This window comes from Nyctereutes procyonoides, unplaced genomic scaffold, assembly GCF_905146905.1.
Source record: "Nyctereutes procyonoides isolate TBG_1078 unplaced genomic scaffold, NYPRO_anot_genome, whole genome shotgun sequence".
NCBI classification, from domain to species: domain Eukaryota; kingdom Metazoa; phylum Chordata; class Mammalia; order Carnivora; family Canidae; genus Nyctereutes; species Nyctereutes procyonoides.
The window spans coordinates 17,185,334-17,200,739 of NW_026575160.1; the positions used below are offsets into that span (position 1 = coordinate 17,185,334).

The 15,406-nt window shown below is 55.0% G+C and overlaps 1 protein-coding gene across 3 annotated transcripts in view; it reads right to left on the reverse strand.

The window, feature by feature from the left end:
- Positions 1-11,169, reverse strand: part of CRHR2 (corticotropin releasing hormone receptor 2) — a 49,738-nt gene extending 38,569 nt beyond the window's left edge. For 2 of the 3 annotated variants that reach the window (XM_055314662.1, XM_055314661.1), the window contains exons 1-2: positions 11,067-11,169; positions 1,970-2,063 (exon numbers count right to left, since the gene is read on the reverse strand). In XM_055314662.1, coding sequence (XP_055170637.1) covers positions 1,970-2,063; positions 11,067-11,153 — 181 coding nt within the window. In that variant the 5' untranslated portion in view covers positions 11,154-11,169. Of the gene's footprint in view, positions 1-1,337; positions 1,405-1,969; positions 2,064-11,066 lie in introns of all 3 variants that reach the window. The other variant, XM_055314665.1, reaches the window with a different exon arrangement.
- Positions 11,170-15,406: the final 4,237 nt, after the last annotated feature.

Sequence of the window (15,406 nt, forward strand, 5' to 3'; positions counted from 1 at the left end):
TGACACAGAGAAGTGTTCACCCTGAGTTATAAGAGGTAAAAGCAGGTTAAAAAATTGTGGACACAGGATCATCCCAGTTTTGTGAAAAAACAACAACAACAAAAAAACACATGAGGCTCTATAGATCGATAAACTCCTGGGGGATATAAACATTATAAAAATTCCCAGGTTGTGGAATAGTGAACACTTACTGTCTTCTTCTATTTTTAAAGATTTTTTTCCAAAGTATATCAATGTAATGTGTCCCATTTGCAAACAGATGAATGATATTATAAGTTAAGCAGGGGAGGCCTTATATTTGGGGAAGTTGAGGAGGGGAGGGTGGGGTGCCATCCTGCCAGGGGTCACGGGGAAGGCTAGGGTCTGTGCCATGCGCTGGAGGGCAAGGCAGGACGAAGGTGGTGGGTCTGCTGATAAACCAGTGTCACCTCTGAGAGCAGAGGACTCTGGTGAAGGAAAGGCTGGGACCCTCTTGAAATGGGAGGGCTCCCATTTCCTGGCTCATGGGTGACATCGCCCATGCTGGGTGTTTCCATGATCTCTTATTCAAACTCCACAGTAAGCCTTTGAGACCAGTTTCTGACAGAAGAGGAAACTGAGGCTTGGGTGGCCTCATGGGCCTGAATTGTGTCCCCCTAAATCCATCTGTCCTAACCCTCAATACCTCAGGCTATGACCTTATACCTAATTACCTGAGATAGGTAATGAAATTAAAATGAGGACATGAGTGCCAGCCCTCATCCAGTGTGACCACAGTCCATGTAAGAAAGGAGCCTAGGGGGCAGCCCGGGTGGCTCAGCAGTTTAGCGCCACCTTCAGCCCAGGGCCTGATCCTCGAGACCCAGGACTGAGTCCCAAGTCGGGCTCCCTGCACGGAGCCTGCTTCTCCTTCTGCCTGTATCTCTGCCTCTCTCTCTCTATCTCATGAATAAATAAATAAAAATCTTAAAAAAAAAGAAAAGAGAAAACAGAGGGAAGACCCAGGGAGAAGGCAGGCGGCCATCCACAAGCCAAGGAGAGAGGCCTCAGAAGAAACCAACTCTGCTGACTCCTTGATCTTGTATTTGTAGCTTCCAGGACTGTGAGAAAATACATTTCTGTGGTGTAAGCCACCCAGTCTGTGGTGCATTGCAGCAGCCCCCCAGCTAACTCAGGAGGCCTAGGTGACCCCTCAGGGCCACACTGCTTTGAGGTGGAGGAGGTAAGACCCGGGCTTGAGTCTGTCTGACCCCAGCACCTGAACTCTAGACCACTCCACTGTCAGGAAGGCAGGCAACAAGACTTGCCGGGGTCAGGCTGCATTTGGTGCTGGATCCCACCGCTGGAAGCACCCTTACCTCCTTGTGGCCTTGGCAGCAGCTCAGATCCTGGGCTCCCCCCGTCCCTCCTCCTTCCTTGCTGCTCCTGTGGGTGCGACCGAGAATGCCAGGACCCTGAGTGGGGCCTGGGGGCCTCGTGGGAGCCCAGGACCGCCTACAGCTGTTCTGAGCTCTGCGGCACAGACCCTGACTCTGAGCCAGCTGCTGGAAGACTCACGGGTCAGGATTCAGGGGCCCCCCCTGCTGCTGCCTTGCAGGTCCTTACCAGGAGACGACACCTGTAGTCACGGCAACCGGAGAGTGCCGTCTACACCTTCTGGCTTGCTCAAGTTTCTAAGCAGGCCGGGCACCCCCTCCTTGGGCTCTAAAACACCAGCCCAGCCAGCTGCCTTTAGATGCAGGGAGCTGGGAGCTGAGGGCTGGAGGAGGACTTCCAGGCAAGTCCCTTCATCGTTGGTGAAGGGCCTGTGCCCCAAATGGAGAAGGGGCCAGCCCAACGACAGAGAGGAGAGCCAGGACGGGAGGCCAGTCACTATCCACCACCCCAGAGCTTGGGCTGGTCCAGGAGAGCTGCCTCCTTCCTCCTGGCCCTCAGGCCCACCCTCATCTCCTGGGGTCAGCCACCAGGTGGTGGCGGTGGACTTGCATACCTGAGAGGTTGGTGATGGTGGTGACCACATGGCAGTACTGCTCCAGCAGTGCCCACTGGGGCTGATGTATTTGCACCTGGCTTGGCCCAGCAGCCTAGAAGATAGGAAGGACGAGGGTCAGAGGTCAGGCCCTGGCCAGCCACTGACAGCACCTGTCTGCTCCCCCCACCCTGTTCCATCACTCATCCCTTACCTCCCTTACCTCTATTGTATAGAAAGGAGAAACTGAGGAGGGAAATGCCTGGCCACGCAGCAGGATGGCAGCCTGGCCAAGCCTGGAACCCTGACCAGGCCTTAGGAGTGGTCCAGTGCAGTTTGACCTCCAAGACAGGAATCTGTGCTGCCCATCCCCTGGTCCCCAAAGCTGTCCTCCTCAGGATGAGATGTGCTCGGTTGTCCTTCTGTCGGCAAAGTCAGGTGGGTGTCCACTAGCTGTTTGTTTCCCTAACAGATATTTGTAGAATGCCTACTATGTGTCTGGCCCTGGTTGGGAGACCCACTGGGTGTCCTTGGGGTGGTCCCAGCAAGGGAGGGATCTCCTAAACTCAGAAGGCACAGAAGGGAGGGGAGGAGTGCAGACAATGTAACTCTGTTTCCCCGTTACACAGGTAAATGGGCAGTTGCAACAGAGGAAGTCTCCACATGGGAGAGATATCTCACCTGGACTTGGAAAGACAGGGTAGGCTTCCTGGAAGAGGTGGCACTTTGGGGCCAAGCAGAGGAATCAGTAGGGAAAAAGGAAGGGATCACTGTGCCAATGTGGGCACTCACGGGGGAACAGACATGGTTGTGGCAGCCATGGCAATTCCATCTAAAAAATTAAAGACCATCCAGGATGCCATAACCTGGAAAAACCATGAAAACAGGTGCTGGATATAGAGGAATAAAACAAATGTGGTTTTGTCCCTGAGGGATCATCTTCTAGTGGGAAAGATGGATGGGTGACCACGTTGTTACAGCATCAACAATTTGCTGCTGCGGAAAGGAGTAGCATCTTGAAGGAAGACATGCTGATGTGGGCTTTGAAGATTGAGTAGGAGTTTGCCTAGCTGATGAGGCTGGGGCCAGGAAGAACATCCTAAGTAGAGAGCATAGCGTATGCAAAGGCAGAGAGGCTGGGGAATGCGTGGTGTGTGATGGAATGAGGGCACGGCGCTCTAGAATTCTAACTCTTGTCCCCCATTCCTCCCAAGGCCACCATGTTTCCTGCTCTGTGGCCAGTACGCATGTCTGAGTGCACTTGTGTGCTTGTGCATGTATAAGTGTGTATGCAAATGACTCCTGTGCCTCTCCCAACCCTGACATTCCTGATTCCAGGATTCTAGAAGGCACCACCACTAGTGGGCAGCCCCTCCCCTCTCCCTTGCCCATCACAGGTTCCCTCCAGGGTAGCTGGGTCAATGTTTGCCCCAGAAGATCCCCAGGGCTAGAGCCCCACAGGCCTCCAACATCACCTTCCCCGCATCTGGCTCGGTCCATTTCCTGTGCTGGGGCTGGAGGCTGCTCATTCAGCCTCCGCATGCTGGCCGGGAGCTCCTAATAACTGACCCCACCTGGCCAGACGGGCAGACGCTGCCTGCGGCTCCTCGGAGGGCTTAGGGCAGCAGGGGCACCGTTCCTAGGACCAGCTGGCTCTCTCTCCCACGAGGCTGGGTACAGAGAGAGGTGCTGGGGAGCAGAGGCGTGTGTCGTGTGGGTGCTTGGTGTGTGTGTAGGTTGTATGTGAGGTGTGTGCTTGTGTAGCACGTGTTGTTGTGTGAGTAGTATAGGTACAGTGTGCCCTGTGTGTGTGTATAAGGTGTAGGGGGATATGTATTATGCAGGTGTGGCATGTGTGACTGTGTGAATAGTGTGTGTGTGTGTGTGTGTGTGTGTGTGTGTGTGTGTGTGTGTGTGAATAAAGGGCTCCCATGAGCTCTGGGCTTTTGGCCAGCATGACAGACACTATGGGCCGTGGTCTTGCTGTTCACCTATCTGGGGGCTCCTGGGAGCTCCTCAGCTTCAGCTTCTTGGGCATTAGGAAGAGGAGAGGACACTCTTTAGGGACTTCCAAGAAGAATTCCGAGGCCAACCCTCAGCTGGGTGTGAGGAGTGTGGGCCCTAGGCCTGACCCATCGCACACTTCCCTTCCCTCTTCTTGCCCCTTCTTGTTTGAGAGGCAGCTAATACTGCCCTCCCCAGGGGGACAAAAGTTCCAGCAAGTCAGCATCATCTGGGGGGCACGGCAGAGGCAATGCTCAACCCAGAGGCACATGGTGTGGCCGGCGGGCCCCTTCCGTTCAGGTGGCCCTCGACCTGGTAGATGCAAGCTCCCTCTCTCAAAGCCTCCAGCCGCCCCATGGCAGCCCCATGGCTCATGTTCTTCCTTGGGCGGGCAGTCCAAGGATGAGAACCCACAGAGGGAGGGGGGTCATTCTCCGCCAGGACTCAGGCATCCCCGGGCTGTCCCTGCATCAGACGCCCCGGGCTGAGGCTGTGGCCAAGGCTCCTTGCTGAGCAGAGCACTGGGGCGCAGATCGCTGTGCTCAGCCTTGATGTGTCCTGGCCAGCCCTGGGCGGCTCGGGCGCGCCCGTCAGGGAGGTTTGGGCATACTGCGCAGATCTGGGCTCCATCTTCTGTAACTTCTCCACTGGCCCAAGAAGCTGGCACAGTAAAGATGTTTGTTCTCTTCAAGGGGCTGGTTGGGTGGACTTGACTCTGTTCAAACCCACAACACAGCCTGGAGGTGCCTATCTGGGGCAAAGCTGCCGCTGCTGCTGCTGGTGCTGGGTGGGCAGGGAGGAGGAAGAAGAGGCTGGGCTCTCTGAAAGCACACAGTGGGCCAAAGGAAAGCAGAGACACGGCCCTGAACAGTCACACCCCAAGGCCTAGACCACGAGCTCTCAGAGCCAGTAGACCGTAAACGTCCCCATGTTTGGGGCCATAGCATGCTGCTTGTTAGCTCTGTGGCCTTGGCCAAGTGACTTAACTTCTCTGAGCCTCGCTCCCTTCATGTTTAAGATGCAGATAGTACAAACCCCATAAGGTCTTGGAGCACCTGAAACAAGTTACTGTAGGTCAGGAGCCTGGCAAGTAGAAGGCATGTGTCAAATGGTGACCTCCGTCAAGGACTTTTGGAGGGGTCCCATAGGGAACTCAGAGATGGAGGTGGGGTTCAAGCCTCATTGTGGGGAGCCCCAAGGCCCAACTCAAATCCTTCTCCTCCAGAAAAGCTTCCTAGAACCCCATGTTCCCCCTTCCCCAACTCTCTAGCCAGCATGGATGCCCCTTAGCCCTCGGCACTCCTCCCAGCACTGGGCACCTTAGGATGCAGCCTGAAGCCCCCTCATGGGGCACACGGGTCAGCAGTGCCCGGTGCATGCTGGGTGAGGATACTGAGTGCTCCATGGAGGGCTGGGTGCTGGAGCTCAGTCTAAAAGGACGGAAGCTGTGTTCAAGGTAGGGGGAAGGATAAGAAGAGCAGAAAGAAGTCCCTGGGGCAGGAGCTGAGCAAACAAAAGCTGGGAGGCAGGAAAACTCAGGGCCTGCTCAGGGGGCAGCCAGCCTCTGGTCTGAGGATGGCATTAACAGGGCAGAGGGCAGGGGGCCAGGAGAGGCTCCTTTACTGCACAATCAGCGCTTACAATGTGCTAGACACAGCTCTAAGTGCTCTATTCAAGCCTCACAACAGCCTCTGGGTGGGGGGGTGGGGCTGCAAATAACCTCATCTTATGGAAGAGGTAACCGAGGCCCAGAGAGGTAAAGTCACCTGCCAAGCCTGCATAGCAGCTAAGGAGCAGAGGCAGGACTGCACAGACAGTCTGGTAGGTTGTGGCTTGGTCAGAGACTCAGACGACTTGGTCCTGGGGGAAGAAGTGAAGGCTGCGGTCCACAGATGCTGCGAGTCTCAGTCAGTCCCAAACAGGGCGTTTGTGGGGCTCGGGGGACCACTGCAGTAAGAGGCTGCTCCCCCCAGGACAGTGGGGCCCGCAGGCAGAGAGCTGGGCCACAGGAGGGGACGCAGACCCAGCCAGCTGGGCAGGGCTCTACAACTGATTCTGAGGCTCCCCTCCCCTTTAATCTCTTCTGCAGGGGACCCCTTTTGCTTCCGCACCCAACTCTTGGATGTCCTAGGGGCAGAGAGCCACCCGCCACCCCTCAACTCTACCCAGGGAGACTCTAGGCCATCCACATCTGTCTGGTTCACATCTGGGTCCCCTGTTCCTGGTCCAGAGCCTGGCACACAGCAGGTGCTCAATAAGTGCTTGTTGGCTGACTGGATGGATGGATAAGGCCACAGTCCCCTCAGCCAGGTGGAGCTGCACCCCTATCCCCAGGTTCTGGGCTCTTCCTGCTTGTCAGATTCCTTCTCTCTCAATTTTCACCGTGAGGCCAGCCTGGTTCCTGGTTCCAGCCTCCGCGTGCCGGGAATTGGAAGTCTTCAAGTTAGAAAGGGCAGGGGAGAGGCCCTGGTGGGAGGAGGAGGCTGCAGGCCAGGGGCAGGATGCCAGCTGCCCTTCCACCTTGGGCCCTGTCCAGGCAGAAACTGTGCCCCACGGACCAGGCAGGCCTCAAAGGTACCACCTCCCTGGAGCCAGGGTGTCGGCCCAGCCCTAGTGCTCCCTCTTGGTCTGGCTGCAAAGCTCCGTCTAAATTTAGCCCCTGGTCTAAGCCTAGGGGATTTACGGGACCACAGGTCCTGTGGCCAGGCCGCTGGTCACCAGAGGGGGATGGGGTGAGCTCCCTTCCTGCCTCCTCCCTCTCTACCCAAGGTCAGAGAGGACTCCTCCGGGAGGGGGAGGATTCCTCCCAATTCCTCCCCACTGGTTTCTAGACTAGATACTCAATTCTAACTTTTCAGGTGCTGGACTTCAAGTGAGGACCCCAAGGGCCCTAGCAGCTTCCCCTGGGTCCTCCCATCCTTGAGGGCTCCAGCAGGTGCCTCTTCGGAAAATGCCCACTCTCCCAACCACTTCTAACAGCCAACAACTCACCTGGAGAAACTTCTAGGCCCCTCCTTATCGTGTGCTCTTTCTCATCTCTGGCAGCCTGTGGCTCTCTCTTCTCCGTGCCTCCCCCTTGCCTGTGCCAAGCCCTGGGCTCTTTCACAGATGTCTGAGGATAGGGGAAGCGCTGGAGGGGAGAGGCCCAGGAAAGGGGGGAGGGGCTTGCCAGCAAGAGGCCCTAGAACAGGTCACTAGGTCTAAAATTACCTCCTTGGGCGATCCCTGGGTGGCTCAGTGGTTTAGGACCTGCCTTCGGCCCAGGGCATGATCCTGGGGTCCTGGGATTGAGTCCCACATCAGGCTTCCTGCATGGAGCCTGCTTCTCCCTCTGCCTATATCTCTGCCTCTCTCTCTCTCTACATCTCTCATGAATTAATAAATAAAATCCTTAAAAAATAAAATAAAATAAAATTACCTCCTTAATTATCGATTCATCTAATGTCCAGTTGATCTAAAAGTCACTGCATTCTGATTTGTCGTGGTATTTGTCTGCGTATCCCATCAAATTTTTATAAAGGGAAGAAAATCTGGAGTCAGGCTGCTTGGTTTAAATCCTGACCCTGCCACTACCAGATGAGTGACCTTGGGCAAATGAACTCGCCTCAGCTTCCCAATCCATAAAATGGGTGTAATGATGGTCTTATCCTCTGGAGGTATTCTGAAGCTTAAAATACACATGCGCATCAGTGCGTAGAACAGTGCTGAGCATGCGGTAAACCCCATGTAGATGCTAAATAGAATAAAGAAAATAAGCTTATTGAATAATTATCCTTCCCTCTGGTGGATCTGAAATGACATCCTAAAAAAATTAGAATTTTGAATAAAGTGATTTTTGACAAACTGGCTGAGGACTCCTAATAACGGCTAAAATAAAAAAGTAGAAAGTAACAGCTAAGAGGGTAGAGAATAGTTTTATAATTCGTAAAGTGCTGTAAATTTAAGACTTATCATGAATACAAAAGCAAGTAAGCAATGTTCTCAGACAAATTGGTTTTCTAAAAAGTACATAAACATCAACTAAGTGGCAAAAAAACAGACTAAATTAGATGATTGGCTTAGCCAACTACTCAGAAAGTAGTTGAATTTTTAGGAAAAGTCATTAGATGAATTAGCTTCTGGCACATGGCCCTGGAGCCCCCTGCCCACGAGCTGCAGACCCTGGGTGTGTGGGGAAGGGGTGCAGGACCTTGGCCTTGGTCTGGGGAGGGCTGTGCAGCAGGGAGGGACCTGCTGCAGGGAAACTTCTGGAACCAGGGACTTCTCTGTTGCTGGGCCTTCTCTGTCAGAGGGCCCCACCGGAGGGCCGGGACCTGGAGCAAGAGGCCACAGAGGGGCTGTGCTGAGACCCTGGAGGCAGGGTGACAGTATTTTGTTGCCTAAAGGTCCCAGAGGCTGGACTCCACCAAGAGGGGCTGGTGGAGTTGTGGGGTCCTCACAGAGGGGAAGGTAAGTAGCTCACAAGGTTAGACTGGGGAGGTTTAGAATCCAGGGGCCATGTTACTTAGCCTCACCCAACATGTTTCCTCTTGCGAAAAGCTGCTCATCTCCCACCCTTAGCCCAGCGCCTAGTGCACGAGACAGGCTTCATGATTCCATGCTGCCTCCTGAAAACCACTCCCCAAAGGCCTTGGAGGACAACAGGGAGCACCAAGGTCAAAGCTGAGCTCCCCCGGGCTCTTGCAGTGCGGGCGGGGTCAGGGTGTCCTTCCCATAAATCACTAGCTGGAATCCCATAATGGCAAATCAGGGCAGGCCTCTCCCCTACCCAGGAAGCTCCCAGAGCTCCCTGTGCTTTCGGGACAGAAATCTGATCCCCCTGGGGTCCACCAGACCCCCCAAAGCTTGGCACCATGTCTTCTCAGGGTTGGGGCTTGTCCTGGGCCTTCCCCTACTGCTTGCTCTCCCCGCGGCTCTCCTCCAGGGCCGCCCTGTCCCTACCTCCGCTGTCCTATCCACCTCCCAGCAGAATTTTTCAGAACCTGCACATACTTTTCTCAGTTCCAGAGACCAGAGTTTGTAAATGCATGTTCAATGCTTCACCATTATTTTCTTCCTGCAGGGCCTCCTCCTAGGCCATCAACTCTATAGGGCAGGAGCCATGGGCCAGTGTTTTCCCCCTTAGGTCCCTACTGCTTAACGGTCCTCCTTAAATGCCAGTTCAATCAGCAAGAGGGCTGGCAGCCAGGCCCTTCCTGCGGTGCTTGCCCTCCCCACCGCCTGCTCCGGTCCCATGTTCTCTTTTCACAGGGAGCAGAAATCTTGAGTAGTTGGATGAGGACCCAGAAATAAATGCCATTACCACAAGGAAGCCTGCACTTCAGGGCCAGAGAGATCACAGTTCAGATCCTCTCCGGGTGGTTACTTACAATCAGTCTTCAGTCTCAGGCTGGGCTCTCCTGGGGTAGGGTCTGGTGGGCTCTAAGGGGATGCAGACTGCTGCCTCTGAGGTTCCCGGTTCTGATACCCCCGGAAGCTGAGGGACCCTCTCACAGGCCAACCCCACCCCCCAACTCGGCCTGGCTCTGGGGCAGCCGCCAGAAGCCCTCGCTGGCTCACCAGCTTATGCAGTTGGCATCATGGCCCCGGAAGGGACGGTCGGGGGCAAGCCTGGGCCTAACATCTGGCTCCCTTGGAAGGCATGTGTCTTGAGAATGAGTGACAGGAGGCAAAGAGAGCTCAAAGCTCAGGGCTTTTGGGGCCGCAGGTGGTAGTGAACCCACTCCACAACCTCTGCTCATCCCAAGTACAGCCTTCAATGTCATTAAAGGCTCGTGGCAGGTGTCAGGGCCTATAGGGGGCAGTGACTGCCCCCTCTTCCACCTGACTGGACCCTGGGGAGGGCAGCGCCCCCGCTGCCGTCATGCTCTGTCTATAGTGCCTGGCACGAAAGCATGGCTGAAGGTACCGACTGTTGACTGCACCAGGCACAGTGCTGAGAGCTTTCCTTATATCATCTCAGCCATTGCTCATGACAGCTCTATCCGGTAACAAGCACTGATGTCACCTTCATTTTACTGACAAGAAAACTGAGGATCAGAAAATGTGAGTAAGATATGTCCGAGGTCACATGACAAGTAGCAAAGCAGGGATTTGAGTCAGGTGTGCCGGCAAAGCCACTTTGCCACACTCAGTGGATGCTCACTGTCTATCTGTTGAATGAGTGTTAAACAAATGAGCCGTCTGCGTTTACACGAGCACATTGAGGCCCAGGAAACGGTCCCAGAGGCTGGTGTGTGGCAGCGTCGGGACAAGACCAAGTTGCCTGGCTTCTAGCCTGGTTCTTCTCCCCTGAATTGTGCGGCCTCTGGCCCCTCTTGCCTCTCTGAACCCTTTTAACATTGTCACACTTCATGAGAAGTGTGACCTGGAACAGATGTCCCTCCTTCTCTGAGCTTCTGGAAGACGGGGAGAGGGTTAGAGGTGGGTTCCTCCTGCACCTGTTTCCGGGAACCATTCCCTCCCAGCCTCACCCCCACTTTGTCAGCTCTTTCTATATAGTTTCCATCCATCCTCCACCCGGCATCCACCTGCACATCTTGACTCTAGCCATAGTGCGGGGCGGGGGGCCTGCCCACAGTTTCTGGAACCCCTGAGCTAGGCTGGTCCTCCCTGGGCCTCCTCCGTCCCATTGCTCGATTGGAACTGGGATTGCCTGGTTTAAGGCACTGAGAGGAAGGTAGTGCCAGGGTGGTAGATGATGGGGGGGGCACGTCTGTCTCTAGTGTTCCCTTTTGGGGGTGGGACGAGGGAGGGCGTGATGGGGAGATGGAGAGGGGTCCACGGGGGAGGGGACCAAGCGGACAGGGGATAGGGAATTTCTGGAGCTGAGGAGGGGCGGGTCTTAGACGCTCGCTGGGGATTTGGTCACAAGGCTGCGCTCAGCCCTAAGGGGCTCCGGGTCCCATCCTAGCTGGTGTCAGGTTCCTGTCCCCTCTCCTGCCTCCCTCATCCGACGGGAGCTCCATCCGACACGCGGAGGCCCGACCTCAACGCGGCCACCAAGTCCCGAGACGTCGCTCACCCAGCTCCTAACCCAGCCCTGGGACCCGCCTCCCCGAGCTCCCGGCTGGGGGGGGGGCGCCCCACACCGACCCCCACCGCCCGCACTTACCCTGAGCAGCGGCGGAAGGAGGCAGAGCAAGCAGAGGACCCGGTGCGCGGCGTGGGGGAGGCGCGCGGGACCCGCGGGACCCCCCATGCCCCGCGGCCGGGAAGGCGCCCCCCCTGCGCCCCCCTCCCCCCCCCCCCACGGCGCGCAGGGGCCCTCGGTGCGCACCCCGCCGCCCAGGTGAGGCGCGCCCGCCCTTGTCCCCGCGCCCGGGCCCGCGGCGTGACCCCGCCCCGAGCCCGCCCCTCCAGGTTATTTATAGCAGGTGCTGGGCCGCGGCGGGGCGGCCTCTGGGTCCACCTGCAGACCCGGGGGTAAGGCCTTTTATCAGTCTCCCCCCCTCCTCCTTCTTCCTTCTTTCTTCTTTCTTTTCTTCTCCCCCTCCTTCTTCTCCTTCTTCTCCTTCTCCTCCTCCTTCTTCTCCTCCTTCTCCTTCTTTATCTTCTTCTTCTCCGTCTCCTTCTCCTTCTCCTCCTCCTTCTTCTCCTCCTTCTCCTTCTCCTCCTTCTCCTTCTCCTCCTCCTTCTTCTCCTTCTCCTCCTCCTTCTTCTCCTCCTTCTCCTTCTTCTCCATCTCCTTCTCCTCCTTCTCCTTCTCCTCCTTCTCCTTCTCCTCCTCCTTCTTCTCCTTCTCCTCCTCCTTCTTCTCCTCCTTCTTCTCCTTCTACTCCTTCTTCTTCTCCTTCCCCTTCTCCTTCTCCTCCTCCTCCTTCTTCTCCTTCTTCTCAGTCTGTAGCTCCCCAACTTGGAAAGTGAGGGACGGAGAAAGGGAGGAGGGGGCCCCGGGGCTGGTGCGGGGGCCCACAGCGCAGGGTGGCTTAGGTGGGTCTGTCCGGGGCCTGAAGGCATCTTCTGATTATCTGTGGAGTTGTGCCAGGCTCCAGGGACTAGTGGGATGATTGAAATTCGAGTCTGGAGTCCGGATTAAATCATAGCGCTGTATCAGTGTTGAACTTCCTGATTTTGGTAACCCCACGGTGGGTAAAAGAATATCCTTGCTTTCTGCAAGTAAGCATCTAGGGATAAATGACAAATTGTTTCTAACTTATGTTCAAATAGTTCAGAAATACACACAGAGCAATAAAGCAATGTGTAAATTATTGGTAAATGTAGGCAATGGGTCTGTGGTATACTTTTGATTGGTCTTTTTTTTAAGATTTTATTTATTTATTCATGAGACACACACACACACACACACAGAGGCAGAGACACAGGCAGAGGGAGAAGCAGGCTCTATGCAGGGAACCTGAGTGGGACTCGATCCTGGGTCTCCAGGATCACACCCTAGGCTGAAGGCGGTGCTAAACCGCTGAACCACCCAGGGGCCCCTATATGTGATCATTCTTCTGCCTTTTCTGTAAATGTGAAATAAAATGCTAAATTAAAAAAAAAAAAAACAACGATGACAACAAATGCATGGTGGCCAGTCCCCCCACCCCCAGGGATTTTGATTATAGGTTGAGGGGTGGGAGTGGACACCTCAGACGTTGGTATGATTCAGTAAATTGTTCAAGGATCCTGATGTCAGGCAGGGCTGAGGGGCATTGGCCTTGGGTGGGAACAGGTCCTGCCTGGAGCTGGGTCAGGGCTTAAGAGGTGAGGCCTGGAAGCTTCCGCAGCAGCCCTTGGAACTGTTCTAAATGTGGGCCTGCTGTAGGGAATTTAAAAGCTTTAAGCAGCCATTCCAGCATCTTAGAATGTGAGGGGAAAGCATTTGAGGAATGTAATTAGTGGGGCATTTACCTTTTCCTGGAGGTTGCAGACAAGGTAGTTACAGGCCCTGGAGAACGCAGCCGGAGTTCATGAAACTTAGGTACTCTGTGTTCACTCTGGTCTCTTTGCCTGGGACCCTTTTCAGTACCTCTGATCCTCCTCCCCTCTACCCACTTCCTGGGGCAACCTGACCTGACTCTGCCAGCCCTGGAGTCTGACCTTCCCCCGAAATCTCACAGGCCAGAGTCAGCCCTGGGCTCTTCTTCAATGTGGACTGGTCTCTAAGTGCTCCTGGGGTAGTTGAGGCTGGCTTCCACCAGCTTGGGGAGGAGGCAGGGATCCCTTCCTGAGGATCCCCCCCATCTCCCCTCCTCTGTTTATTTCTTCCCTCCTCCCTCCTCTATTGAACAGAGCCTAGCCCCGGGGGGGTGGGGCATCTTTTTGGGAGAAACTGAGGAAGAGTTGACCAGATCTCCCCATTCACTTGAAGGTGAGACAGGGTGGAAATCCCATTCCAAGTCTTGTGATAGGACGTAGCTTTGCTGGATATAGTCGGATGGGTTTGGTCAGAGAGGGCTCTTGGGAGATGATCGCTTGGCGGGACTTGGAAAGGTGGGCAGACTCAGAAAGATTGCTGATGGGTTGGTATGGGGCCCACCAGTGCTCTTCAGCACACGTCACTGGGCATCTCCATGGCCAGCCTCACATCAGTCCCATCAAGGCAGAGTAGAGGCTCTGACCTCAAGGCCAACCTTGCAGCCTGGGGAGTGTGGGGAGTGTGCCAGGGGAGGGAAAGGATGTAGAGTCCGTGAGGTCTGGGCAGAAGTAACTGTGATGGGAGCTGAAGGATGGTACAAGGTATGGGGCAGCTCAGGGAGTAACAAAGGGGACTTTAGGGGAAAGTGCTGTGGAAGCTCTTTGAGTGATTTAAACCAAAAGAGAAGGGCAGACCTTTACTCCAGATGCAGGAGTTGAGGTGAGTAAAAGCAAGGAGCTGGCCCAGAGCAGGTGGGCTGGGCTGGGGGCCTGGTGGGGTGGGCACAGTGTAGGGCCAGGGCATGGGGGACAGGCTGTGAGGAAGCCAGATCCACTCTGGTTCCGGGAGGGTCTGCAGAGCCTCAGCCGCTCAGCCGCATTCCTCCCTGGCAAGACATTCCTTGTGCTTCCAGACCAATCCCCTGCTCCGACTTGGAGTGCTCTTGGGAAAACGAGAACCGTGTTTTGTATGGAGTGGGGATGCCCAGGTACCCAGGAGTTTATACCCACCAACCCTCAAAGGCATGCTTAGTCATTGACTGGCTGGTGCTCCTTTGGCTGGAGGCGGATGAACTCTAGGTGTAAATAACCCTAGAAGCTTCTGTGGGGGCTGGGGAGCCTGGGACTCGACCTGGCATCTCACTGCCGTGGGACTGACTTGTCTTCTCTGTCCTGCTTTGTCCCATCTCTTCCCAGTCTCTCCTGGGAGTACTTCCCATGAGTCCTCCCTGCGTAGGAATCGTCATCTCACCCCTGGGTACTGAAGGGAGCCTAGAAGGTCACGGACGTCTGAACTTGACCTCTCTAAATGTAATGGGTTAAAACCAAACAAAACCCTTGAGCCTCTGCGCTGTCCAGAAGCTTCCGGAGGCTGTGCTGGTGGAGAAAGCCTGCCCAAAACGGAGATCTGGGCAAGCTAATACAAAACGGTCTTTTGGGAGCTTTGTATTCTTCGGGGCAGGCTCCAGGGTAGAGGAGCCTTTTTATTTTTGAAATGCCTTCAAGGCTCCTTTTGATTATGAAAGACGAATGCAGGTAATCTGGAAGGAAGGTGGGTGGTTTGCTCTGTAAAGTCAAACAGTTGAAATTCCTCGATTTAGCTTGGCATCCAAGATGGAGAAGGATTTGGGCTAGGGATTCTCCTAGGGACTCAGAGAGAAAAGAGGGGACAAGGACTGTGGGGCTGACCACGTCTGTCCAAGGGCGATGGGCAGGAAGGGCCTCCCCGAGGTGTGCATGGTCAGCAAACATTAGTAACCGGGGCTGTGATGACCCCCCCGATTCCCCATCTTCAGAAGAAGGGCACTGTGCACACCAGCATGTGTCATGTGGCTTGGGCATGAGGAGGGGGTGCTGCGCTGTGTGAGGGTAAAGGGTTGGAGAGAGGTCAGCAGCCGCAGGAAGTTGGATGGGGGACTGGACATTTCTTTGTTTTGCCCAGAACGGTCTCATCCTTCTCAGATGTGTGTCATCCTCTACTACAGTCTTGCTCAATTTTTTTTCATCATTAGCCCCCCTCCCCCACTGAAAGGAGCCTTTTTAGGCTTTTTCCTTAATTTCCTTCCCCACTATGAAATTTTAATATTCTGGCCATGCTAGATGTCTGGTTATGTACTGTGGTTCTTTAGAGGGCCACCAAGCATTATAACATCCAGGTTGTTCCGTCCTCCAAAAATTGCCTTTGCAATTTGGGGGGGCACTCTTGTCCGCCCTGAGAGTGCATGCTCTACTCCAAAAGCGTGATTTGACCAGCAGTGGGCCCCTGTGGATTGGCCCAGTGCCGTTGACCAGGCTAGTAAATGAGCGGCCTCCCCGGCCTCCCTGCACTGACCCCAGTTGGTTAGTACAGGAATGGACAGACCATCTGAACAGACT